The following is a 26,048-nucleotide window of genomic DNA, read 5'->3' as shown; positions in this document are numbered from 1 at the left end:
AGGATTAATACTCAATGTCATTTAGGGAAACTTTTTCTTGAAATTGGATAAGTTGTTTGTATTTGCTACAATTCAGAACAAATCTAAACCTTTCTGAAACGATTAACTCAACCTGAGTAACTCGAATAATTTATTGACTGAAAGCAAGGTGATTTAAGTGTGTTTTACTGATAGAAGTGCAACAAAAGTTGTATTATCGAAGCAAAGACAAACGGCAAACCTTATGATAGTGGAATGCTAAGATAATTCTTCCACCATAGTTACAGCTTCTTAGAACAAGTTCACAGCCAAATAGTGCGTTAAACGTTTGCTACTACAGTACGTAATAAACATTGTGAAGGCATTCCGAGACTCCGAAACCATCATCATGTTTTCCTGTTGCCGTTGCGTGAATCCCAAATCTCCGAAGCTGAAGGAAAAATCTGCTTCCGGCAGAGGGGATAAGCAATCCGATTCGGACGATTCCCACGAGGAGGAGGAAAAGCAATCGAAGAAGCAGAATGAAACGAACGCGAGTGCCTGTAAAATTTCGACTGTGGACAATCTCTCACAGGACGATGAGGAAATCAAGATAGAAATAATTGAAAGTTCCGATAATCTACAATCGTACTCGGGCTGTTCGGCGGCAACAACGGCCGTGCTGAACGGTTCATCTCCCGAGCCGAAGGAGCCGGAAAAACATGAATCCGATATGCAACGGGAGTGTTCGCCACCGGCAGACATCCAGGCGTCGTGCAACAGGCCCGACGATATTGATGAGAAAGCTACAGAAGATCCTGCTGTTGATAATGTTGGTACGGGTACAGCTGAATCGACATCTTCGTCACCGGTTAGCAAAACGCTTTCCGGCACGGAACGCGGCCAAACGGATCAATCAGGACAATCGTCGGGCATGGTTACCGAGATTGAGGCTAAGCTACCGCACGAATCTACCGATGCAGATTCGACCGGTGATGCGACCAACACCCCGCAAGAAATACCTACCACTGTCGGTGAGTTGGTGGAGCCACAGCAGGCGCAGGAGGCGGGAGCGGAAGTTCGGAACGATCACTTGCAGGAAAATGGCACAGTACCATGTCCCGCTGACGAAGGCGAAAAGGCTACGAGCGAAAATTTAACCGTACAGGACGAACCCAAACCGTCTAACCATATACCATCGCGAGAGAACTCGAGTGAACTTGCCCCTCCTTCGCACGGTGACCAGAATTTATCGTCGTGTTTGGATGAAAATACTAACGAGCAGCAACCGAAGCAGCAGGAACTGCAGGATGGTAAGGATCAAAGCATCAGAATAACTGAAACGGAAAAAAATGACGCCTAATTTGTGGGCACTTTATTGTGCTTGACAGCTCATGCTTACAAGCTAACCGAGGACAGCCATTAGCCCACAAGTCCGTACTAACGTTGTCCTTTTCGATGTTTGCCTGAGCGCATTTTTATGTCAATGTTGTCCTGTTTGGAACTTCTGCACTTGCTTTAACTATATGTCGGTTTGAGATTTCATTCCACATGGAAATATTGTCTTTTGAGACCTAACTTTTATATTGAATTAAAAGTTGATAGTATGTTTGTAAACTCTAAGAGCAAGACGCCCAGTTTTATACATGTCGTATGAATAATCTCAACTATAAAAAAATATGTATTTAAACATGCATAGTCAATATCATTCGGTTAAATGTAGTACGCTATACGCGTCATATTGATTGTAAAATGATATTTGCAAATGTGACTGAAATACCTTACATGTCAAGAATTCACTTACAAGGAGAAAGGGAGGACATTTTAGGGCGAACCGAAATGTTTCTCTTTTTGTCATGGAATTTGTTCATTAGATGATAGGGCAGGTATTTATTAAATGTTGTATCTTGAATTCATGCCCTACGATAACGGTTTTTGTCGTTGTTTGTATTATGGAAAACATTTTACCAATGAAAGTTTGAACAATTGTCTCTATTTGAAAAAAAAATAACGCTCGTATTATTTGTACAAAAGAGGATTTTCAATTTTTCGTTTGTATCACGCTCTTTTGGCGAAAAGCATACGGACAACGTATAGCATACAGCTTGTGGAGAGCTCATGTTATTTAAAATTGTACTTAAAAGTAAAAAGAATTGACGGTGATTTTGTATTGATAATTTTGTGTGCCTTTTTATTAGATGAGTACGGAAAACGAGCTTTAATTGAAGAACCATCGCCCGAAAATGACCCGTTTGTGCACGAAGATAATCAATTGCCACAGGAAGAGATAATCATTGCCGATCATCAATCGTCAGACAGCTTCCAGATCAATGATGACCCTACAGCGAACACTGCCAACGTTTCGGAACCGGAACCATCTACCGATTCTTTACGACCGTCGCCACCATCAACATCCGACGAAATGGCCGGGTTTGATGACGAGAAGCAACATTTATCACCCGTAGCATCTAAGATGGAACGCCTTAAAAGTGAACCAAGCAATAGCGAAGAAACAATTGAGGAGACAATCGACGTGGAACGTTTCTTACCGCGTCAGGTTGATGATAGCAAGAGTGATGACGATAATCCACTCAGTAGTTCAAGCGACGGAGGAGGAGGTAGCGCCAGTGGTACCGCTCCTGCCAGCGTCCCGGTCTCTAACGAAGATGGGGAAGATGAGCCTCACGCTAGCGATTTCAAAGATGTGCAGTGCGAATTGTCTGGTGTCGCTGATGGTGACGATAAAAATCTCGAACCACCGGAGGAAGATACAGGCGGAACTGCGGTGTCATTGACTCCATCACCACCGGACGCGGAATCTGTCGTTCTGTCGCCTGAAAATGAAGACAACGATGCCGCTAGCAGCGGCAATAACAACGATCAGGTTTCGAAAAATTCGAGCGAAGAGCGCGAATCAAACAACGACGATACATCGACACTGTCGGAATCGGTCCCAAATACGACTACCAACGGGGGCAGTCCCTCCGGGATCGAGGGTGACAACAGCAGCAGCCGGAAAGAGTCGGTCAACAGTGACGACACTACGATCCGGACGCAGGTTTCCTTCCGCGAAAGCTGTCTCTCTCGGCGATCGTCGTCCAAGTCGTCGATCAAAAAGAAGGTAGCCTATAACGATAGTACGGAGGTGATTCCACCACCAGAGTATCCACCACCAGATGATGATGATTCGGTGTTTTCCGATTCGGTGCCCCCAAAATTGCCGCGAGGTGATATGTGCACTCCGTACGCCACCAAGCGGGGATCACTGCCGGGCATGATCGCCCTGCCGGACTGGTTTGCCGAGGATCGATTGATGATGTTGGTATTCTGTTTGTTGTCAAGAATTAGTGCAACTTTATTGGTCATCCCATTTTTTTTTATTTACTTATTTGCATATGCGTTCCCTAGCGTTTCCGAGCGTAGCGTTATTTCTTCATCTTGACTGTATGGTTTTGACTCATTCAATACTGTCTGTAGCGTATGTTTCTGTTTGTTGCGTTGATTCCTAAACTTGCCGGTTAAACTGTAATCGATTCGTGTGATTAAACATATCTGTTGAATAAGAGATGCATGACATGTTTAAAATGCTATAATATATAATCTATTCATGATCATCATCATCATCATCATCACATCAATCCATTTTCACTACACGCCATTCTCTATTTCATCGTGCTCAGCTTAGATGTTTGCTTAATGACTCACGAAGCAAACATGTATCATTGCACAAACAATAACAATATCATAATTAATAGTGTCTTCATTAGTCGAGTTATTATTATATAAATTTGCCCGTACTCATTCATCAATAATGTACGTTCAGTAGTAGGTGCTGCTTTGTTTTATCCTTCTATTGCTTCCAAAGATTATTTTGCAGGATGAGACCGCGAGAATCATCCCGGCTAGCTAGAGTAGTACATTTCCAATCATTCATTTCAACAAGTCAAGCACGAGTCGCTGTTTGGCTTTTCCTCTGTATACGAAAGCTATAAACTGTTCATTTGTTTTCTCGTACTGCTCCGGTGCACTACCACTTAGGGAAGAGGGTGGCATTATGGAGCCACCCACTACGCCCATAGGACGCGATGAGCTGGCATTACGCAGGCATCGGTTTTTCTCGGAATTGCTCAACGCTGCCCATGCTGCCGTGGAGCATCGTGTTCGCTTTGATCCGCTGGGACCAGAAATTGCCAAGGTTCCGACGGAGGAGGAATCAGAGGGTATTACACAATAAAACGATATTTTCGCTTCTTGTTTGCTCTGTGTGTATCATGTTACTTTGCTCTCCTTTCCCCCCCATTCGCACGCATTATTTTTGCTTATGTTAATTCTACCTGGTGGGTGCGAATATACCATTTTGCTGTTTTGCGATAATTCGATTGATAATTCACGGATGTTTTACTTTCTCTTTCTTCTTTCTTTATGTTCTTTTTTTAATAAGGTAAAGATAATTTTGGCGTGCATATGACACGTATCAGTAGTTGGCTAATTGCCAGTCAGCCAATAAGTAAATTTGTTTGTTATGTTAACACAGCAGGGAGTGGTACTACATATTGTATTTTCGCGTGATATTTGCCACTCACCGAAGTGTTTTATTATGCTGTTAATCTTGCCACTGCGATAATCGGTTCTTTATCAACCTTTGACGTCCAGTTGGTCAGACAACTGATAATATTACATTATACCTTTGCGTTGTGTATAATTAATCTTTTGAAAGGATTCATTCATATTATTCTTTTGAAAAGAGTCATTCCACTCGATTTTCGATACTCCAACTATGCGTAAATCCTCATCGATTCATGCAAACCAAACGATTATTGAATTCTTAATTATGTATAAATTCTCGACGTTCCATGAATTCCTAAAGAATCATGAATTCTCAAAGATTCATCAATTCACAAAGATCTTCGAATATTTTTGAATCAGATTCATATCAATGAATCTGAATATTTAATTCATACATTAAACTGAATGAACGAATCTGAATCTCTATCCTAAAGGTCTGCATGGTCGTAAAAGTTTCATGAATCCTTAATAATTTTAAAATCGTCAAAGATTTTTGATAAATCTTTGAATCTTTGATCTTTGAAAGAAAAATTCTCAAGAGAATTTTTCATGGGTTTATGAATCTTTTGAGAGTCGATTTCAGATTTGAATGAATCCCTGCTAAAAACTCATATAAATGGCTCTTCTCAAAAGACTCATTCAGCACAGCACTAATTTGTTTCAAAGATTCATTCCGGTTCATAGATCTGAATCAGATTTACCAAACACTACGATACATTTCATTGATGTTTAAAGCTTCAGTAATTCGTTTCGCGTCAGTAATTTTGCACCGCCGCTGCCGCCACTGCTCGCCGTATGTCACAAAGTTAGCATGAAAGACGTTAATCGTCGGTGGTTTATTTGCATGAACCAGTGATGTCATGCAGCCCCACAGAAAATATTAGAGAGATGTTAAATCGTACAATCTTGGAGGCCAATTGTTTAGCCTATAGTTTCGTTCTTATCTAATTAGTTATCGACAACGTCTTCCACAACGTCCCCGAAGGATAAATATCAAAAACATACATCGTGACAAATATCACGAAGTGTTCTCTAAGTTGAGCAAATGGCATCGACAGACTTTCAAAATAAATAATTGAATAATTTTCAATTTTCAAAGATTCATTCCGGTTCATAGATCTGAATCAGATTTACCAAACACTACGATACATTTCATTGATGTTTAAAGCTTCAGTAATTCGTTTCTTACAAACTGTGGGCGGTTGTGTAATGTTGGTTCAGGCTGTTTTACCACAGCTCTTTGAAGAATGCTGAATTGAATTAAAGAAAGTGTGACCGCGAATGATTTAAGATTAGACACACAATTCGATTTGCCCTCCCTCCTCCCCCTATTATATATTGACCTCACTTATATAGTCTCCTTCAACACATTACTCATTGGAGTGCAATGATGGTGCATTTCCTTTTGCTTTTGATCTCATCCGTGCGAAATAAATCACAATGGACGAGACAATAAACCAAATAAAATCAATGAACGGTACAAGTGGAAGTTTTACAGATGAAAAATGTATAGTATGGGGCCACAAAAAAAAATTTCCCTTATCGCCATTTCTTTGAATTTTCGTAGATCGATATTGATCTTCATAAACAAATAAATACTTTATAGAGTGTTAATGATTGTTAAACTTTCGCCTCGGATAAGTGCGTGCAGATAGAACTGTGACTTATTTTTATAAACATCTCACGTTCCCATGGTTCGTGTGAGTTGTAGTGTTTATACAGATATGAGCCAAAAATAGCACAACCGAATTCTCATCACCACCAATCCACCAGAAGTACGCGTACGCAAATGGGAGCATTTAATAATTATGCGTCCTTTGGTTATTGTGTGGACAATTCCACATGTTTTATATTTATTTGATTTAGAATTAATGTTTGAAAGTTTTTTTTATGAAAATTAAATAATTTAACAATGTTTCCGCCGTTTATTTAAGCAAACTCCGAACCGCAACATACTCCTCTCTCGTAAAATCAAACGCGGATGGCTGCAACTCTCATGTGGCGCATAAGGAGTTTGGCAGAATTACGCAGGTCCCATGAATGCGACGTGTTGTTTTACACTATCGGTTCTCTCGCTTAGTTTGCTCCGTTGTGTATGCACCGATAAGAGGCCCCACCATTGCCCTTTCGTGCGTCCCTTTTGCCCGGTTCTACACATAATCTAAAACACCGTCCAAACATATGCAAACGGTACGCAAACACAGAACTGTTTCGCTTCTACCCACCGGGAGAGACCCATGCGCGCTGAACAGTCGCGCAAACGATCGCGCGCGATGATACGCTCAGTAACAAGGACGCGCGCGTGCTTCGTTAAGAGTTGTTGGGTGTTTTAATAGCGTTTTAAATTTAGTCCACATTTTGCATCCATTCCAACGCCACCAAAGAGGGAGACAGAACCACCCGCGCGCGTACTGTCGTCGGTAGAGCGGCTACTCCACTGCTGGCAGTTTGCAAAACATAAGCGCACGATCTTAGTGCCAAGATCCTCTTCTGCTCCTTTTGCGGGGTCGGTCAGCCGAGGTTCTCCAAAAACCCGCCAACGGGAAAAAATAATGTGTGCTAACCGTGTTTTGGCCACACTAACGCCGTCTCCGCTTTCCGCCGCCACCTGTCCGCCGGGTGGAAATCCGGACAAGGTGGTGTAACTTTTGCTGGGTTTGGATGGTGATTTCCTCGCCCCAAAAAGAAGGAGGAACGTGTTTGCGTCACACATCGTCGTACGTGATGCTGTTGTTTGTGCGTAAATCTGTTTCAAACAAACTTTTGGAAAACCGTTTACCCGTACACGTGTGCGTGCGCATGTGTGTGAGAGGGTGAAGTGAAGTTTTTTTCGCTACGTTAAGATCCTAGTGCTGTGTGACCGAAACCGCCCGGTTGTGTAGTTGTATGCGGGCCCGGTGCTTTCGGTGGTGTTGAATGGGGCAAACTTTGAGCGCCTGTTTTGGGCGAACGCTGATCATACACGATGTGAAGACGTGCTCCAATCCAGGTAAAACATCAACACGCCAGTTTGCAAGTTGTGGCGTACCGCTGCTGGTTGGTTTTGCCGCTAAGAAAAATAAAAATTTGCCATGTTTTGGTGCATAAGTTTGTTTTAGAATGCAGTAAACAGCGATAAGGCCGGACGGAGAACCGCTGTGGGACTTTCGTGTGGCGTAACGTAAACTGAGCACATTATAAAGATATCCATTTATTCTTGGGAGTTTGATAACGTTTGTGTAATCTTAACCCAATTCAGATAAAAAGTTTGATTAATGTTACCAGACCAGAAATAGGGGGAGAATATTAGTTCAATCATTCATAATAGACAGTGTGTTGCTTGACCTACAAATTCAGGGGCCAAATTAATCGTGAGATCAAGGCCATTCTATAATAAGAATAGAGATGTAAAGCATTAAAACAGGCGAGATGCCGTTAGTTTACTTAAGCCACACACATACATACGCATTAGTTTTACTCAACGATTGAGTATATTTTTGGCCAGCCAGATGAGTGTGATCATCATCTTCGTTCCTTGTGGAAAATCTTACTCCGTGATCCATTCCCGTTCCGCGTCGATCTCAGTTGAGGGGTATCCAATGATTTTGCTATTGCGAGTTGGGAACGCTTTCAATAACATTGTTGCACGAATGACATAACTATAAATAAGGAGAATAATATAAATTCCATCTTTAATTGATTATATTTCGTTAATTTAAAAATAATGTTTGAAGTTGAAACAAATCCACCATTTTACTTTCTATTCTACTCGTATTTATTTTTCATATTATTACGTTTAGTATTGCCTCTTTTTAGAAAATTAAAGTAACACTGTTATGCTAATGTCTTCCCCAGATTGTGACCCAGACCTGAAACCTTCGTCGGCTCGTGAGCTCGAGTGTTTAATAGATCGGCTAGAACGCATTGTGGATCGTCTTGAGCGTACCGTGTCCGCGCGCGAATTGGAAGAAACACGACGCATACTGAAAGACGCGTGTGTTGTCGGGAAGGCAGTGATCCGCTCCAACACCGGCACGAATACGGAATATCGAACAGCCTCAACGGCACGTGCCGCAGGTTTCAGCGCGAACGAAAGTACCGACCAGTGTGACGATTTACCGACGGTTCTGCCCTCTACACCGCCACCATCGGCATCGTATCTGCATCAACAGGTGGACAGTTTAGAAAGCAGTCTGTTTCCCGAGTTTGCCGCGAACCAACCGGCAAAGGAACGGCACCGAGACCCAAGCACTGTAATACAATCCCAAACACCTGATATATTAAACTATACTAATCCATTGACCACCCAAGAGCAAGGCACCGCAGTATTGTCATTCTCCTCCTCCTCGCAGCACGGCACCGTAGTGGAACAAGCGGGCAAGATGAGTATTAACGCTTACGAGGACATTATGCTCGGCTCATTCGCCAACTTTATTGCGCTGTCCGGTAAAATCGGTGGTGATGTTGCCACCCAGGCCCAGTTCGTGAAGGAAGCGTTTGAGTAAGTTTCGCATGGTTGTAAAATAATAAGGTTATTGCAAAACATGTTTATGCTCACCGCTTCCCTGTGTCTCATTGCAGTGCGCAGTTCGCGTTTCTGAAGGTGGCGGCTGCCTCGAGTGCACCATCGAATACGGACCTACAGAGTTTGCTTAAACCTACCTCGGATAAGATTTCGACTATCCAAAGCTTCCGTGAGAAAAACCGAACCTCACCGTTTTTCAACCATCTGTCCGCGATCAGCGAAAGTATTCCGGCTCTCGGATGGGTCTGTGTGGTAAGTCAACCGGAATTCCTCGGTAATTTTGTGCTCATTTTATGAGTGTTTTTTTTAATAACAGAGAGAATTCAATGTTAATGATTCAATAATTCAATTTGGTATATGAGCATCGCGGCTGTTTTTCATGAAGCTCAATTTTGCACCGCCGCTGCCGCCACTGCTCGCCGTATGTCACAAAGTTAGCATGAAGGACGTTAATCGTTGGTGGTTATTTTTGCCAGTGATGTCATGCAGCCCCACATAAAATATTAGAGAGATATCAAATCGTACAATCTTGGAGGCCAATTGTTTAGCCCATTAGTTTCATTCTTATCTAATTTAGTTATCGACAACGTCCTCCAGAAAGTATGTGGACTGAAATTTATTCACACTTTTACGGGTGACATCCCCGAAGGATCAATATCGAATATAATATATCGTGATAAATATCTTGAAGTGTTCTCTAAGTTGAGCAAATGGCATCGACGAAAATAAATAATTGAATAATTTTGAAACATTGTTAAAGCGGCAAATTATTCATGCTAAATACCACAGTGTATTCCAAATATACCAGAGAGTAACCAACATTTTTATCCAAACAATTAATATTGTGCTTGGCTTGATATTCTTGGTAATATTGTTTTAAGTAATTACGCCCACCTTGATGCCTAATAATGCATTTGTCTACTGCAATTTCTTTTAGGCACCTACGCCCGGTCCGTATGTGAAAGAAATGAACGACGCCGGCCAGTTTTACACGAACCGTGTGCTTAAAGATTGGAAAGAAAAGGACAGCACCCATGTCGAATGGGCCCGTGCATGGATCCAAACCTTGACGGAACTGCAGCAGTATATCAAGCAGCATCACACGACCGGTTTGGTGTGGTCTGGTAAGGATAAACCCACCGTAGGTGGAGCATCAGTTCCACCACCACCACCGCCCGGCGGTCTTCCACCACCACCACCGATGATGCCGCTAGGGGACCTATCGGCCGGTGGTGTAGGTGACGATCGTAGCGCACTATTTGCGCAGATTAATCAGGGTGCTGACATCACGAAAGGTTAATAACGATCGCAATCGCAACAATTCATCAGATTTTATATAGTCAGGATGTGATTTTTGTTGTAGGTTTGAAAAAGGTAACGTCAGATATGCAAACCCATAAAAACCCTGGTCTGCGATCGGGTCCTGCACCGTACAAGGCACCGGCAGGCGTGACAAACGGTACGAAATCGGTTGCTTCACCCGCAGCTGCCAAACCACCGACATTTACGCGCGATGGCAAGAAATGGCTCATCGAGTATCAGAAAAACAATGCGGGTCTTGTGGTGGACAACGCTGAGATGAACAATGTCGTATACATGTTCCGCTGTGAGGGTTCCACCCTACAGATCAAGGGCAAAATCAACAGCGTTGTGATGGATTCGTGCAAGAAGTGTTCACTGGTATTCGATTCGCTCGTCGCATCGGCTGAGTTCGTCAACTGCCAGAGCGTACAGATGCAGGTGAGAGATGGTTCCTTCGCATGTGCTGAGCGCTTTCTGATGTTGAATAATATTCGTTTGCATATTTGAATCAGGTCCTCGGTAAGGTACCAACGATTTCCATTGACAAGACTGATGGCTGCCAGATGTACCTCTCGGCGGATTCGCTTAACGTTGAGATCGTCAGCTCGAAATCGTCCGAAATGAACGTGATGATTCCGAAAGGAAGCAGCGGAGATTACGTAAGCTTCATTGTTGTACATTATGGTCAAGTTGATCGTTCTAATCACCAACTCTCTGGCACTCTCTGTTTATTCTCCACAGACCGAGCAACCGATTCCGGAGCAATTCAAAACAATAGTGAAGGGCAGTTCCCTAAACACTACCTGTGTGGAAAGTCTCGGTTAAGGAACAAATCCAGCCAAACCAACGTGTAACACCCGTTCTGCGATAGGAACAATCGAAAGGAACGAGAACCGGTTGTTGTGTTGTGTGGGGTGGTCGTTTTTCGCTGTGAGGTTTTGTGCGTGAAATATGTTTTTTAAATTGCAAAAGTAATCATACTTTTCCGAGTTCTTTTTTCATGAAAGCGGGAAAAGCATAGTAAGAGTTAAATAGTAATTGCAAAAACAGTATCTAGAAATTACGTAAAAACAAACGCGAACAAAAAGTATCCCAATATCTAAAATACATAATTTTAAAACCAGTACAGTAAACAAAAAGGAAATGCAATCAAGATTGAAATAGTAACCGTTAGGACCGACGCAGTGCCGGCGTCGTGGATCCAGTTGAAAGAAAGAGAGACAGAAGGAAACAACATTTTATATAGCAAACAACAGACTAAACAAGCGATTGCATCTCGAACCAAACAACTTCAACTAATCCAACCCAACATACGAAGCACCAATCTGTTGTGCGTGCTTCTCGATACACTTTTATTCTGCAACCTTGTCGCGTGTCCTTTAATCTAAGCGTACTGTCTCCATCCTGTCCCCGTGGTGTGTGTGATGTTTTCGATTTTTATTATTACCTATCACTCTTATCACTATAATTTGGCACGGGAGGACGTTACTGTTTAATTTTTTATTATTGTGACGAGCAAAGCAAAAAAGAAATGTGTAAAAATAATTGCTTCCCATTTTATTATACATTGTTCTACCCGAGTTCTAAATGCATTTTACAAAATTATATCATCAAAAGCGGAAGGCAAAAAATCACACTTGCTAAAAGAATTAATCACGATAGTCTGACCAAAACGATATACAATTCATTCAAGGAACTATGTCCATCGTTCATAAAGTTATTGGAACACAGCAAAGTCAACATAAATAAAGAAGTGTAGCTATTCAAAGCTGAAAACGAAAAGATGTACCATTGAACGAGTTTTTCTGCGCCTAAGTATATTAGCATTTACTAAGATATAATACAAGCTTCACTCTATTCTATTAGATTTATTATTTATATCCATGTTTCGATATTGTGCGATCTAAAATTCCGTCTGCTTCTCCAACGCGTAAAAGTGTTTTCTTTTCATTAAATTCATTAAATTTTTATTTCATTTCATTTTCAGTGAGTACTTTAGTTAATTTTTTGTTTTAGGAGCTACATAATTAGCAATGTAAGAAGAGAAGAAGAATGGTCCCAACAGCTTCAGCAGCAGTAGCAACATTACACAATCCGCTTAATCGGTAGCCGCTTCACTTATCTTGGGTCAAAAGTAAATAAGAGCTGATTTGCAATTCACACAAGGATGCTGGTTACCAATCATCCAAATAAATACCCATGGATTGAAGGATGTTGTACATTGCTGACGAAATCGTTTAAAAAAAATGTTCAACAGGATTTTTAGCCTTTGGATTTTAGAAGAACAATAACAACTCGTAGCAACTGTATGACGGGCTCTGATATTGGTTACGATTTAGGCTCGCCAGATTCCAGTGGGCATATCAAACCAATATTTAGACTGCCTACCATTTTGTTGTTAATATTTCTTTCGCACCTGAATGATCTCCTTCTATCCGTTTTTGGAAATCAATTTCACTATTCCAATTTGTTCGTTTAACGATCTCTTCAGCACATTGATCAAACTCCACAGTTCCTTGATAGTTCCCAGATTAATAATGTTTTCTTTAAAAATGTTGTGAAATACGGCAAATTTTGTTATGTTTATGTTTTATTTTTATTCGTCTACTTTGTTCAGATAGCATGAAATGATGCACCACTTCGTAAGCTGAACGCAATTGGGTATTTGTTGTTGATTGGTCAATTAGTTCACTCTGCATCGAAATTAAGTCGTGCAGCACTAGTAATGCTACCAGGTGCTAAGATCAAACGCTGGAACACAAGAATTGTTACTCCACCACGATTAAGTCTATAGATGGAGTGTGTTTTTACAGAAAGAGTAAAGTAAACATTTTAGCACAAACGACCCCTGGACAGTTTTCATTTACCAACCTCCTCTCCAATAGTGCACCAAGAATGTGTGAGAAAAAAAAGAACAGGAAAGATAGTGGTGTCTTTTTGCTCCGCCACCTCTCTTAATCCTTGTGCTGGTGTGGCTCCTTCTCCTTGATAATGGAAAAGTCCAACCGCATCCAGACGATGACGAAAACGAACAACACGTACAGGAAGCCCACCACCAGCAACGGTTCCTGCAGCATCATGACACGCGAAAAGTTATATTTTAGGTTGAAGTCGTTAATGTGATTTTCAACTAGGTTGCGCTTGCTGAAGGAAATCACCGGACGCCCGAAGGTGTCCAGGTACGTGTAGTGCAACGAATCCGCATGCCGCTGGATGGAGTATGGCGCGATCAGTTTGATGTTGTTTGCCCCCTCGGGAAGAATGATCTTCGTCACGACTTCATCGATCACCATATCGTCAAAGATGTGATCGATGACACGCATCTTCAGCAGGAAATTGTCTCCATTCTGGAACAGATACTCGAAGCTCGGCACGTTGTACCCGAGGGTGTAGTGTGTGCGCCAGCCACCGAACAGAGGGAACCGTGGACGAAGGTCCAGCTCGACAGCATCCTTCAGTGTGCGCAGAGCCGAGGTGGAAATGTTGCCGTTCGTATCACGGTAGTAAACACCGGTTGCCGAAGCTGGCAAAAGTGTTTTGTAGGATTTCACGCTGGGTTGGTTAGAACGGGCATCCTTCTGGTAGTCGTAGCGCGAAAATGCACCCTTCAGTGTGGCACCCGAGTGTACGATGTCGATCGTCTCTTCCACGGCGATATTACCCCAGTGCGATACTTCAATCGTACGCTCCAGACGAGTCACGGTGAGGAATGGAGTGAAATTTTCAAAGTGAATCGTCACCGGCTCGTGAGAGAACGCTAAAATTGATAACATGCAGGAAAGGAAGTACATTAACTCTTGGTAACAGAATCATACAACACCACATCCTCCACATGTCATACCTGCCACGTTATCGTACGGTCCGTACGTAATTGAGCTGTCCGATTGGGCGCTGGGCTTGAACTGGGTATAACTTTCCACATTGCGAGAGCTCAGATGTACCGTCGTTTTCTGTGTCACTGTTGGGTACGGCGAGTAGAAGTAAGCGTTTCCAAAGTACTGCACAAGTTGCCGTTCGCTTTGGGCGATGGACGACGGGAACGGCTTGAGAGATTTCGTGAACACGGTTTCGATGTACACCACCGGGTTCGATGCACCGGCCGGCAGGGTCATGCTGAACGTCACACCCTTCGGAGTCGTGGTTTCCGTGAGCTTCAGCTCCTTCTTCGCAGAATCTTTTGCCGAAATAAAGGACAACCTTTCTCGATCACTCTCGGGCACTAGGAAGAGGTAGGTACCGATGGGCTTTTTCGATTTGTGCTCCAGCGTTATTTTGTACGAAATTTTCACCAATTGCGAAGTCAAATCTATCGTTCGATCAACGGCTCTGTTTTCTATTTCCATGTCGATCGCTGCCTGCACATATGCTCCCACAAACACGGCTGCGAAGCAGCAAAGAAATAGCACCGCGTTTCCCATTTTCCACTTTAGAAAATGCGTGTTTCCGTAGCTTAAAATTCTATCCGGCTCGCGCGAGCTGCTACGGTGTCTTTTCCAGTTTATCAATTTGTGTGTGCTGTTCCCCAAGAATGCCGCTCTCGGCATACAACTCTTAGTTGAATACTGTGGTTCGGATCAAGTCTGCTGTTCACGTGCACTAATTTGCGTTTGAACACTTCCAAGCCAGCTTGAAAGTTGGTAGAGGGACACGCAAACCTAATGTGATGTCTGTCAAACATGACGTGTTTTATTTGACGTAACTTGCGTGCTTGATATTGCCATGTTGGCCGCATCAATGCAGCCGACCACGCAAGGGTAACAAAACCAGCTAATATAGTGCTGGCGGTTTGGTCATTTAATGCCCAACAACATCTCTGCATTGCCGGAAAGCCTTGATGGGCGGATTACAGTATTTTGAGCTAGACTATTAGCCCAGAAGTACATCTTATTGCAGGGTGTCAGCATATCTCTGAATTTATTAAACGAATGCGAGATAAGGAAAACCTAGCTCATGAATATTAAATATCGTAAATGATGTTTTATTCAATAGTTACATTTGTAATATCCTAACGGTTTCGCCCTTAATAAGGGCACTAATAATAAGGGCTTCGCTAATACTTGGAGCAAAATATACAACTATCCTGCCGACCTACAGCAAAGAAACACAGATTAATTCAAATCCTTCCGTTTATTACGTTCTTTTACAAAGAAAGAAACATTACCATACTATGCTCTTTATCTGGAAAGTGAAAGAGCACCGCGTACAGTTCACCCACTGGACCCCATCCGATTGATAATCTTCGCCGTCTTAACGAGCAGAAACTGACACTTGCCAGACGCGGATGATGTTGTCGGAGTAACCGGCATACAGGGTTTGCCCATCGGTCGACCAGGCAAGCGACAGACACTGTGGCGGATCACCGTTCTTGGCCGGCTTCAGCTCCTCGACCATCGTCTTGGAGGCAAGATCCCAGATCTTGATCGATGGTCCATAGGCAACGCACAGCCAGTAGCGGTTGGGCGAGAAGCACAGCGCGTTAATGACCTCGTTGTGTTCCAGCGTGTGCAGATGTTTGCCATCGTTCAGATCCCACAGGAAGGCGCGGCAATCCTTGCCACCCGACGTGCACAGCGAACCGTCCGGTGAGACGGACACCGAGTTGAGATAGCCGTTGTGTCCGAGATGGTCAATCTTCAGCTTACAGTTTGCCAAATTCCATACCTTCACAACACGATCCCAACCGGCCGACACGATGATAGGGTTGGTGTGGTTCGGCGAGAATCGCACACACGACACCCAGTCGGAGTGTCCATCCTCCTGGATGGTGTACTTGCACTCAGCCAGAGTGTTCCACAGCTTGATCGTTTTGTCGCGCGATCCCGAGACAATTTGACGATTGTCTACCGAGAATGCAACCGAAAGGACATCCTGCAAGGGGGAAACGGTAAAATTAGTCAATTGGCTACACTAGCATAATAGGGGGATGATCAGCAGTTATCATCCACGCAAGGCATCGATTGAGTCTGTGATCGCTATCAAATGTAAGAAACATCTTTGCAATGCATTGTGCTTTTGTCTCTCAACAGGAGTTTAGCCCCAAATCTACCAAGGTCGGTTTAAACGGGAAAGTTGTACTCCATCGAGAGATGGTTTTCTCTTGCACGCTCTTTAGATGAACGCCATACAATTCACGAAGTTGTTTCAGAAAAGTATGGAGCTGGGATGTGCGATGCTGCCGGTTCAGCAACAGCATGACGTTAGAGCATTAGCATTAGCAAATATGTTTCTTCTAGCAGATCCCGTCACAACTTGATTCTTAAAATACAATCATTGCGATCAATTTATGATCTAAATGTACTTATCGCTTTACGCATATCCGTCTTGTATATCTTATGTTATTGTTATCTATAAAACGGTTGGCATTTGATATAGCGTTCTTCTTGTCCCATCCAGACCAATGCTCCGTACGCAGCACTGACTATCCGGCTCCGGATAAATAAAGTCAGAAATAGAATTCTGGATTTCTTGAAATTTTTATGTCGATAAGAAGAAAAAACTTTATCAAATGCCCTCCTTTTAAGATCATAATTGTATGTGTGTGCACGTAGATACATCGCGAAGGCTATGTATCTCAAAACCACATACACATTCCACTAATCCCTCACCGTTACGGGTGTTTACGCCTCAGTACATCCCAGGGTCAGCTACTTATGCGATCCGCACAGACGGTAGTAACACATCAATTCTTCTGCCACGCATTGGCTCTTTATAACAGGTATTTAACATTCTTTCTGACATGCATTGACGCTTTGAACCGAACTGTTAAATCTTCTGCCTCGCATAGGCTCAGTAATGTACCAGAAATCCGTACGTTTAGGCCATTTGAAAGAAATTCGTGCATTTGCCGATTAACGAACAATTCATCGAATTTCCACAAATCAGAAACAACGCATAAGGCGAACATTTTCAAGCCACAGTCAATTGTACAGTATAATCACGATTAATACTGTTCTGGTACAACGCGCGAAATTTCCTTTGCCTGCCCGTTGGCAAGCGAAATTTAGTAACAAAATGGTCACACCTTGGTATGGTCTTCGAAACGGCGGGTCGATTGGCCTGCTGCCAAATCCCACAGTCGAAGGGTTTTGTCCCACGATCCGGACAGAGCATAGTTGCCGTCGGACGACAGCACAACGTCCGAGATGAAATGCGAGTGTCCGTACAGACGCTTTTGCGGAATGCCGTAGCTCAATTCATCACGAGTCAGCTTCCACACGATGAGAGTTTTGTCTGCAACGAAACATTGAGGTTAGAAAACGTAACTACGATGAGCAGGATACAACACGGGGAACTCAGAAGAAATATTCACAAATAGCTAAATGAAATGGAGAGAAACGGTAAGAACATGTTCTATCCCACACAGCAATGAAAAACTACGGCGCGGCATGCTCTGGAAACCATTTCACATTTTGAGGTTACAATCTCCCGCTACACTCACCGCGAGATGAGGACAGAATCATATCCGGATACTTCGGATTGGTGGCAATTTGGGTGACCCATCCGGAGTGGCCAAGAAGCTGGCCGCGCAGCTGCAGTGTTTCAGTCATTTTTAGTTTATTTCACTTACTACACACTTTATTAAGCGACTTGATCTCGCGGTCAGCGAAATTCACGTGCGGCTCGCTTGCAAGATGGCGAAGAAAAGAACGTGGATCATGGCAGTTGTGACAGCGCCGATTGGTAACGTCTTATTCGTCAGACGTTAGCCACAATGTACGCTTCGTTTGAACACCACCATTTGATCGTTTTTTTTCGTATAAAATTCAAAGTTGAGATCATCTATAGTTAAAAAAATATATGAAACATTGTAGTTTTTGTACGCTATGTTCGTTTTAAATTCAAGACGTAATAATGTAATTTATCAACTAAACAAACTGTCCGGAATTCAAAAACGAAAAAACTGTTCCCACCGTCCACGGTTCGGCAGTTATCAAACGGCGGGAAACTGTCATTCAGTTTTGGCACAGTGTGTCATGTATTCACCAACCTTGTCCTAAGATACTGTGAGGCAAAACGCAGCGTCGGCCATTTTGTTAGAAAGAAGTGTGCTTCACAGTCGAGAAGATCCGAAATTCGCATGAATTTCGGAACAAACACAGGCCAATCAATTGCAAACTAGTGTGAAAACGCGTGATTAGGACACTTCTGACCGATTGCAGCATACCGAATAGGATGGAGGATAAGGCTATGCTAAAAGATTTAGACCAATGGATCGAACAACTGAACGAGTGCAAACAATTGACCGAATCGCAAGTGAAAATTCTGTGTGATAAGGTAGGCAGCTCCCGACAACGGATGATGATGATGGGCAGTAGTGGATGCGGTGAACCATTGGATAGGTGTGGAATGAAGTGTCGAGAAGAAGCAAAAACGTAGCATTTTACGTTCGCCTATCCTCAGATGGCAGTGATCTAATAACGCCGAATGTACGAGCGGCAGAGTTATGCTAGCGAAAAAGTGGTCGCCAAACGCAATTTGTTGGCTGTATGCCGTGCGGTCATTGCTGCTTTCGTCTGAAGTGTCGATAATTCAGTGGTGCTGTGCGTGGAACGATCGTTTGCATGAGCAGAGCGACGTTATTTCATTGTGTTGATGAATATCATTTCGAATGTAAAAAGCCAAGAAAGTGTCAAGAATCCGCAAAAAATCCAATCGTGTCCTTCAGAGATCAAGAACTTCCACCAGCCGCAAAAAAAGAAAAGATACCCCCCGAGCGGTAGAGTGAGCAGGATGGGTAGAGAGATCGATAGCAGAAATAAGCAAAGCCGCCAAACACCTGAGCGAGATATCGGTGCAAAGAATCAGAGTGAGCAAGAGAGCGAGAGAGAGCGCTGGAAAAGTTTTGCAACTTAACGGCACCCTATATACGCGGCTTGCGGAAGTCCTGCCGTAATGACTATAATCGTCATTGGAACGACAATTTTCACGCAATATTTTCACCTTTCTCATCTGCCTGACCGCTTGGTTCTATTTTTTCATAAAAATGGATTTGTACGAAACAACTTCACGCTAGAACTCATGCGAAGGAATGCTCAGTCGGATGCGTGAAATGTGTCGTGCGTCGTGTGTGTGAGTGTTTGTGAGGGCGTATGTTACTGCCATTGTCGCGTCATACTGTTCCATTCAAATTGCTTTATTGGTCACGAGTTTAGCGAAAACACAGAACTTTTTAAACGAACGCGCAGTCCCGCCGTGTGTCAATAGAGGAGAAACAGAAAAATGATTAATATTTCTTTTACTTTGTGCGTATGGGCAATGCATAAGCCGTAAAATACTACTACGCACACAGACTCGCCTAGTGAATCTACGGTCAATGAGTCATGATTGTGCAGCCGATGTTACAAGTCGATGATGATGATGATGATGATGACGGCGAATGATACAGAAGGATGAGCATGTGTATGTGTGCGTAATGCATCAACACCGGACGCACTGTCAAAAGCCGTACAGCACATATTTTCAATGTAGGGAAAGTTTCGAATTTCATTAAAATATTTGCAACATCCCTCCATTAACCAGCTAACAAGGTTTGATAAAGTCCAAAGAGCTGAAACCAAGTGAATTCGTTTAGTCAATTCGGATGGTTTCATCGCTTTATCTTATCTGGGTGGTTTTAATGTGTTAATTCCTCACACAAGTGAGCTAAATGTGGATAAAAGTGGACACTTTGTAACGGAATCACAATAGTTGATGATAAGAAGTATGATAAGTTACAAATCAAACAGGTAAACGACGCAAAACAATGGTACATTGATTGTTGTAAAATATGCAAGGATGTAATTATCTTACACACCCAAACGCACTTGCTCCTTTAAACTAGGACTTGTCCAGAAACCAGTTATTGCGTTTAAATGGATTACTAAGGTATAATACGACCGTTCGATAGGCCGGTTAGATGGAAAAAATAGATTTGGAAAATCTAATTGCGTCTGTACGAATTTCGGCTATAACACAACTTAAAATCAGAAAAACACATACGGCCAAACCTGCGTCTGGCAATCCTTCAAGCCTGTTAAAGTCTATTTTTAGGGTAAATAATCCACGTCGTTTCTACCGCCGTTGGTCATCGCATCCCGGTCTGTACTGTGTGATGTAGAATTTAGATAGGCAGGCGGCATAGCGACCGGGAAATCGCGTTCAAACTAGACTTCTCGCGGGGACACCCATTTCATCGGTTCAAGATCTTGGCACTGGCACATTAAAAAGTACGCTTCCGTTAGATAGGTGCCGATGATGATGATGCAGTACGACGCACCTTCCTTCCTTCTGAGCACATCACTGAAGGTCTGCAGTCCTGCTGAAGCCGGTTGAATGAACGATCTTCCGCTACTTCCGCTTGCAGTAGGAGCGTGTTTAGGGACTGCATTAATATAAGAAGCTAAATTTTCCCTGGCCGCAAGGACACGATGCTCACGTACGTTGCGGGAAATGGTTGTGTTTTATTTGACGACCGGTCACGGTGTACTGTAGCAGTAGGAACCTTTTGCCACTGCTCTCAAGATGCAAAAGAATAATCGTTCCGCTAGGTAGGATTTACAATGAGGGTCGAAACGATTGCACTTTCCATACACCCCCTTTAATAGCTTGTCTTCCTTCCCGCGTACGCAATTCGGCAGCGAAGGATCACAGATTTGATGTGAATGCCAGTTCAAATGTCATTGGCAAGTTGCCTTGGCGCTAAAGGCCCCTCTAAAACCAGATAGTACCGACTAGTATGTGAACTGCAGTGCAACATTCTGCTGTGGTTATAACTGTGCTGGGGCGAGAGATCTGGCAGTCATTCGTGAAGTCTGTAAATAGTCTGTGACAACAAAACAGTCAGACATACATACGGATCTGCCAGTGGTGAATGAATGACCGAATAGTATATTTTTATTATTTCTTTCATTCACAACTATCGGTTTATCGATTTGAAACCAATATTTTAGGTGTTATGATCGAAAAATGGAAATGAATAATAGTAATCGTGCGTTCCGATTGGTCATACATGGAAGGAATGCCTGTATATATAAATATTTTCCTATAGGGACATGATTTATATTGAAGGGGTATCATCATCATGCAGCGCTTCATTTAAATATTTCTGAATTCCATTTTTGTTATTTGGCAACGTATACCATTTTTTGTACAATTCAATGCCTTTTGAACATATAGGGTTTTCAAATAATTTCTTATTTGTGAGATTATAGTTAGTTCAGTGAGGTGCACTTTATCTGCCCTTTGATAAGCTGGTAGAAGTTTGCAAGAGCGTTTTTTTCTACTATAACTTCATTGATGAAGGTCGAATATGCGTAAAGTAAATATTTATAGACGCAAAGACACGCTGCTTGTCATTACTGACGTAGGTTGCATGATTCACGGCTGTCTTGTGTTGTTATCAGGCTGTTTGTCATTGTTAATATCTTATCTAGTTGCTAATTTCGTATCAAGTTAAAGAGTTGCTGCATAAATCGCAACTAAGCAATAACATATTTAAATTGTAATATTGGGAGATAAAATTGATTGTCAAATGACGGGTAAAAGTTTTTTTTTTATTAACTCAATCTTGATAACTTTTACAGGCGAAGGAAATTCTATCGAAGGAGTCTAACGTACAGGAGGTGAAATGTCCGGTTACAGTATGTGGAGACGTACATGGCCAATTCCACGATCTGATGGAGCTGTTTCGGATAGGCGGACGATCACCGGACACTAACTATCTGTTCATGGGAGATTATGTCGATCGTGGCTATTATTCGGTAGAAACCGTTACTTTGTTGGTCGCATTGAAGGTAATTGCTGCAGATGGTAAACTGATGTGCAAAATGGTGTAATTATTTTCTTTCCATCTTCCTACAGGTACGATATCGTGAAAGAATCACTATCCTTCGCGGTAATCACGAATCGCGACAGATTACCCAAGTGTACGGTTTCTACGACGAATGTCTGCGGAAGTACGGCAATCCGAACGTATGGAAGTTCTTTACGGATTTGTTTGACTACTTGCCGTTGACGGCCCTGGTCGATGGACAGATCTTTTGCCTGCACGGAGGGCTCAGTCCTTCGATTGATACGCTTGATCACATTCGGGCGCTCGATAGACTTCAGGAGGTGCCACACGAAGGACCGATGTGCGATCTGCTCTGGTCCGATCCGGATGACCGAGGCGGCTGGGGTATATCGCCCCGAGGAGCAGGCTACACATTTGGACAGGTATGGAATCCGGTGGTGGGAAAAAGTTAGTAAACGCAAATTTATTAACAACGTGCGTGTATTGTTATCCCTTTCAGGATATTTCGGAACTGTTCAATCACACAAACGGGCTGACATTAGTATCAAGAGCACATCAGTTAGTAATGGAAGGATACAATTGGTGCCACGATCGCAATGTTGTCACAATTTTCTCAGCACCGAACTACTGCTACCGTTGTGGCAATCAGGCAGCATTGATGGAACTGGACGATGCACTCAAGTTTTCATTGTAAGTATCCTGCCCCACTTACAAAGCGGTGTGCATCCCACATATTTGTTTATGTGGTACATAAACATATTTGCTATTTACATATTTGCTGATCACCGTTTCCTTTCTCTCCATCGTACCAGCCTACAATTTGATCCGGCTCCACGTCGTGGCGAACCACATGTAACCAGAAGAACGCCGGATTATTTCCTTTAAGAACAATATCCTTATTATATGATGCTGAAATAATAGCACGAGTAAACAAATTAAGCAGGTACACACAACATTAAGAGAGACAGTCCAACTGAAGTTGCATCCATGTAATAGAAGAAACAAAAACGGCAAACATGTTTGAAAGCAACAGAGATGTGTTGTCCAGCGCAGCAAATTGACCGAACAAATTTGTGGGAAATGGATGTGTAATGCGTAATGTCCCGTACAACCAACACATTTATGCATAATAATTACATCGTAATCAAATAATAAAGGGAAAGATCTATTATTTAACAAAACAAAAAAGGGAACAGCCAAGAAACACTGACAAGCATGGATCTTTTGCCAAGCAAACTAAACCCAAGTGGTGAAGAGTGCGCTTTTGCTACCGCCAACGTGGATTAAAAAACGGATGCCGGCGATAGACGGCGATGTGGCATTTGCTACTATGGAAAAGAATTCTAATCAGAATTCGGAGAACGAGAGTGCGAATGAGGAGAAAGAATTTCGTTCCAGTCTGTTGGTATATTGTGCTGCTTATTTCTAAAAACACCGCAATGGCAAATGTTCAGGCGGGATGGATTAAAACACACCTACGATATGATCGAACTGCTGATCCATCAACTGCAAGAGTAGTTACGTCAAACACACGATGGTTAAAAAATCCCACCCCTTTGTATACTGGGGCCTCTTTTTGTGCGTATGCGCATTCATACGTGTGGGTATGTGCGTGTTTGTGTGAGAGAAATGTGGAAATAAGACCGATACCGGTAAGCAATGATCAATCAACAGAGGGAGAAGATGCAAATTGCAAGCTTAACTGTCCTTCGCTGCAACCAGACTGCATCCCATTGTGGATGATAAGAGATCTACGAGGAAGGAGGGGAAGTGTAGTAAGGTTGGGAAAAGAAAAGAAAGGAAATGTAATACTATTCTAATAATAATACTACTACTTAAGCGGAAGGCAGGAAGAAGAATGATGAGAAAAGTATCCGTCTGTGTGCATGTTGCGTAAAGTGGAGAACAAACAAATCGTGAAAAAAGGAAATGATGGTGCATAGTATTGGAATGCCAGAAAATGTAAGCGAAAAACCATCCCCAAAATCCTCCCCTCTTGTCCGAGTCTTATCCGTTTGATGGTCCATTCTATTTAAATATCACTTTTTTGTTAATTATGGCGTATTTTTAAAAGCAACACGACTTCATACTGGACTTTAGCGAGCATTATTCGATAGACACGTCGGGAAAATAATATAGAGTGGCAGGGCTAATTTCATGTGGCTAAGAACGGAAAAGTAATAGTGATGATCCCCAATAAACGTTGATCGTAACCGTTGCTGAATAATCGGTTCAATAAGAGCACACCACACAATACTTATACCTAAACATTCGTTCCTCTTTGCGTTTACGGCGCCAAGGTGTACCCCTGGATTGTGGAAAACGCCGGTAAATTTGCGAATTTGTCTGGTATTATTACACGTTATTATTGTACATTGAGACTGTGGCTATTTCCTTGCTCGTGATATTGCGTTAGCGGAATTTATCTAAATACGCGCGATCTTGTTCAAAGCAACAAGTTCGACTTCCCATTTCAAAACGATCACGAGCTAACACTGCGCGTTCCCACACGGGAGGGTGGTTAGTAGATATAATTAAGGTAACCGGTGTGACTATCGTTACGATCATACACATGTTTGCGTTGTTTCTTCTCTAATTCTTTTGTTTGCGGAATATGTTAGTACACTACTCTGCGGTCTTGTGTTGTGTGGCCGGCAATCAATTTGTTTTCCATGGGTGAGAATGTTTTGGCGCGAGCGAGAGAGAGAGAGAGAGTAGGAGAGAGCTAGTTTAGAAATCAATCAAACAAGCAGCGTATTATTGCATCCACAACAGATAAACCAACAATTAATTCGTGTTATGTCTTACTAAAAGTTCAAACAAACGAGTTCTGGCAGAGAAACAGAGAGAGAGAGAGAGAGAGAGAGAGAGAGAGAGAGAGAGAGAGAGAGAGAGAAAGAGTGAGCGAGCTGTATTAGAGCAGAAGGTACACATAAACACACAGAACGTCGATGCATCGATGTATATCGCAAAAAAGCAGTGGAAAGGAGAAACAAGAGCATTATAAACATTTCGTTTTATTAGCGGTTTTACTTTGATGGAAGAATGGTTAAAACATTCGCTAGCTTCAGACACACATGCAACAAATAAAAACGTAACAAAACTGAAATAGAAGTCCTCGTCCGTAGGGCTTTGTGCGATTATGTTCCTTATTTTGTTCGCTCGGAGATGTTGAGTTTTCACCTAGCCATCATTACTGTCATGTGGATTGCTGACCCTTGGGTTTTTTTTTCGAATGAAGTGGACTTTTACCCGAATTAGTGTTATTTATGTGTTGTGCTTAAAGAACATTATAACTAGTTTTCTCTAATATAATTCCATACAGGATTTCAAGTTTGTTTTTTTTTTGTTTTTGAGAGCGTTTAAACCTCATAACTTAAGCTAAATTCACATTAAGCTTTCACAATGCGCGTAGATGAAAACGCCCCTAGAACCACAGACGGCAGGCAGTTGAGCGATTGAGGTGAGCCAGTAAGCCTTGCGACCGAGAGAGAGAGAGAGAGAGAGAGAGAGAGAGAGAGAGAGAGAGAAAGAGAGCTACTAAATACACTTCTGCATGGTTGTTGGTGTCCTTATGATTCGGCTTTTAATGCTCGCTCTTGCAACATGCTACAAGCGAGAAAAGCACATGCAATTGTAGAACCACCCGTTTATTACACCTCCCCCTTCCTCCTTACCTCTTCCTCGCCAAGCCTGTGCAGTGTAGTAATGCAAAACACAATATAGGAGTTCGATTAAAGCGTAGTTGTTGTAGCACGGTACCGCATACGAAAAATGATCGCAGCTGGATACGGAAATATGCTTACTGTGTGCGGATCAAGATTTGCCTATTCGCCGTATCGGAGAAGAAAAGGTTATACGCGAGTAGTGAACGTAAAAAAATAAAACAACTAACCAAACACACAGCAGAAACACGCATTATACGGCAAATATACACATAAACCACAC

General features: G+C 42.5%; 4 protein-coding genes across 6 annotated transcripts; 2 read left to right on the top strand and 2 right to left on the bottom strand.

Annotated features, from left to right (window-relative positions):
- The first annotated feature begins 367 nt into the window (after window positions 1-367).
- On the top strand, window positions 368-12,101 carry LOC128300233 (adenylyl cyclase-associated protein 2). Of its 3 annotated transcripts, XM_053036224.1 has the most exons (9): window positions 368-1,271; window positions 2,157-3,276; window positions 3,997-4,178; window positions 8,359-9,004; window positions 9,085-9,280; window positions 9,966-10,323; window positions 10,392-10,768; window positions 10,843-10,989; window positions 11,072-12,101. In XM_053036224.1, exons 1-9 carry the CDS (start codon window positions 368-370, stop codon window positions 11,153-11,155), a joined length of 4,014 nt encoding a protein of 1,337 aa, XP_052892184.1. In that variant the 3' UTR covers window positions 11,156-12,101. The 3 variants fall into 3 exon arrangements, with proteins under 3 accessions (XP_052892184.1, XP_052892185.1, XP_052892186.1); XM_053036225.1 differs by lacking the exons at window positions 368-1,271; window positions 2,157-3,276; window positions 3,997-4,178 and adding an exon at window positions 7,323-7,513; XM_053036226.1 differs by lacking the exons at window positions 368-1,271; window positions 2,157-3,276; window positions 3,997-4,178 and having other exon boundaries at window positions 8,616-8,756; window positions 8,815-9,004.
- Window positions 12,102-12,452: 351 nt separating this feature from the next.
- LOC128301787 (dolichyl-diphosphooligosaccharide--protein glycosyltransferase subunit 1) lies at window positions 12,453-14,835 on the bottom strand. The gene is made up of 2 exons (XM_053038416.1): window positions 14,172-14,835; window positions 12,453-14,087 (listed from the first exon to the last, which is right to left on the bottom strand). The coding sequence occupies exons 1-2, from the start codon at window positions 14,746-14,748 to the stop codon at window positions 13,285-13,287; spliced, it is 1,380 nt and encodes a 459-aa protein (XP_052894376.1). The 5' UTR covers window positions 14,749-14,835; the 3' UTR covers window positions 12,453-13,284.
- A 607-nt stretch (window positions 14,836-15,442) lies between these two features.
- LOC128302037 (guanine nucleotide-binding protein subunit beta-like protein) lies at window positions 15,443-17,973 on the bottom strand. The gene is made up of 3 exons (XM_053038751.1): window positions 17,769-17,973; window positions 17,352-17,560; window positions 15,443-16,198 (listed from the first exon to the last, which is right to left on the bottom strand). The coding sequence occupies exons 1-3, from the start codon at window positions 17,875-17,877 to the stop codon at window positions 15,578-15,580; spliced, it is 939 nt and encodes a 312-aa protein (XP_052894711.1). The 5' UTR covers window positions 17,878-17,973; the 3' UTR covers window positions 15,443-15,577.
- Window positions 17,974-18,361: 388 nt separating this feature from the next.
- LOC128305546 (serine/threonine-protein phosphatase PP2A) lies at window positions 18,362-25,601 on the top strand. The gene is made up of 5 exons (XM_053043043.1): window positions 18,362-18,604; window positions 21,892-22,101; window positions 22,169-22,522; window positions 22,600-22,790; window positions 22,913-25,601. Exons 1-5 carry the CDS (start codon window positions 18,503-18,505, stop codon window positions 22,983-22,985), a joined length of 930 nt encoding a protein of 309 aa, XP_052899003.1. The 5' UTR covers window positions 18,362-18,502; the 3' UTR covers window positions 22,986-25,601.
- Window positions 25,602-26,048: the final 447 nt, after the last annotated feature.

The sequence above is a fragment of the Anopheles moucheti genome, chromosome 3 (genome assembly GCF_943734755.1).
Source record: "Anopheles moucheti chromosome 3, idAnoMoucSN_F20_07, whole genome shotgun sequence".
NCBI classification, from domain to species: Eukaryota; Metazoa; Arthropoda; class Insecta; order Diptera; family Culicidae; genus Anopheles; species Anopheles moucheti.
The sequence above is the reverse complement of the archived record's forward strand: the minus strand, read 5'-3'. Positions and strand labels throughout refer to the sequence as shown.

Bases quoted from the DNA above. Each gene is read 5' to 3' on its own strand.
- LOC128305546 (XM_053043043.1), top strand. From the start codon at position 18,503: ATGGAGGATAAGGCTATGCTAAAAGATTTAGACCAATGGATCGAACAA. The intron at 18,605-21,891 runs GTAGGCAGCTCC...TAACTTTTACAG, and splicing joins TGAAAATTCTGTGTGATAAG to GCGAAGGAAATTCTATCGAA. The intron at 22,523-22,599 runs GTATGGAATCCG...TATCCCTTTCAG, and splicing joins CAGGCTACACATTTGGACAG to GATATTTCGGAACTGTTCAA.
- LOC128301787 (XM_053038416.1), bottom strand. From the start codon at position 14,748: ATGGGAAACGCGGTGCTATTTCTTTGCTGCTTCGCAGCCGTGTTTGTG. The intron at 14,088-14,171 runs GTATGACATGTG...TATCAATTTTAG, and splicing joins ACCGTACGATAACGTGGCAG to CGTTCTCTCACGAGCCGGTG.
- LOC128300233 (XM_053036224.1), top strand. From the start codon at position 368: ATGTTTTCCTGTTGCCGTTGCGTGAATCCCAAATCTCCGAAGCTGAAG. The intron at 4,179-8,358 runs GTATTACACAAT...TGTCTTCCCCAG, and splicing joins GACGGAGGAGGAATCAGAGG to ATTGTGACCCAGACCTGAAA. The intron at 10,769-10,842 runs GTGAGAGATGGT...TATTTGAATCAG, and splicing joins GCCAGAGCGTACAGATGCAG to GTCCTCGGTAAGGTACCAAC.
- LOC128302037 (XM_053038751.1), bottom strand. From the start codon at position 17,877: ATGACTGAAACACTGCAGCTGCGCGGCCAGCTTCTTGGCCACTCCGGA. The intron at 17,561-17,768 runs GTGAGTGTAGCG...GTTTCGTTGCAG, and splicing joins GATTCTGTCCTCATCTCGCG to ACAAAACTCTCATCGTGTGG. The intron at 16,199-17,351 runs GTGTGACCATTT...TCCCCCTTGCAG, and splicing joins GTTTCGAAGACCATACCAAG to GATGTCCTTTCGGTTGCATT.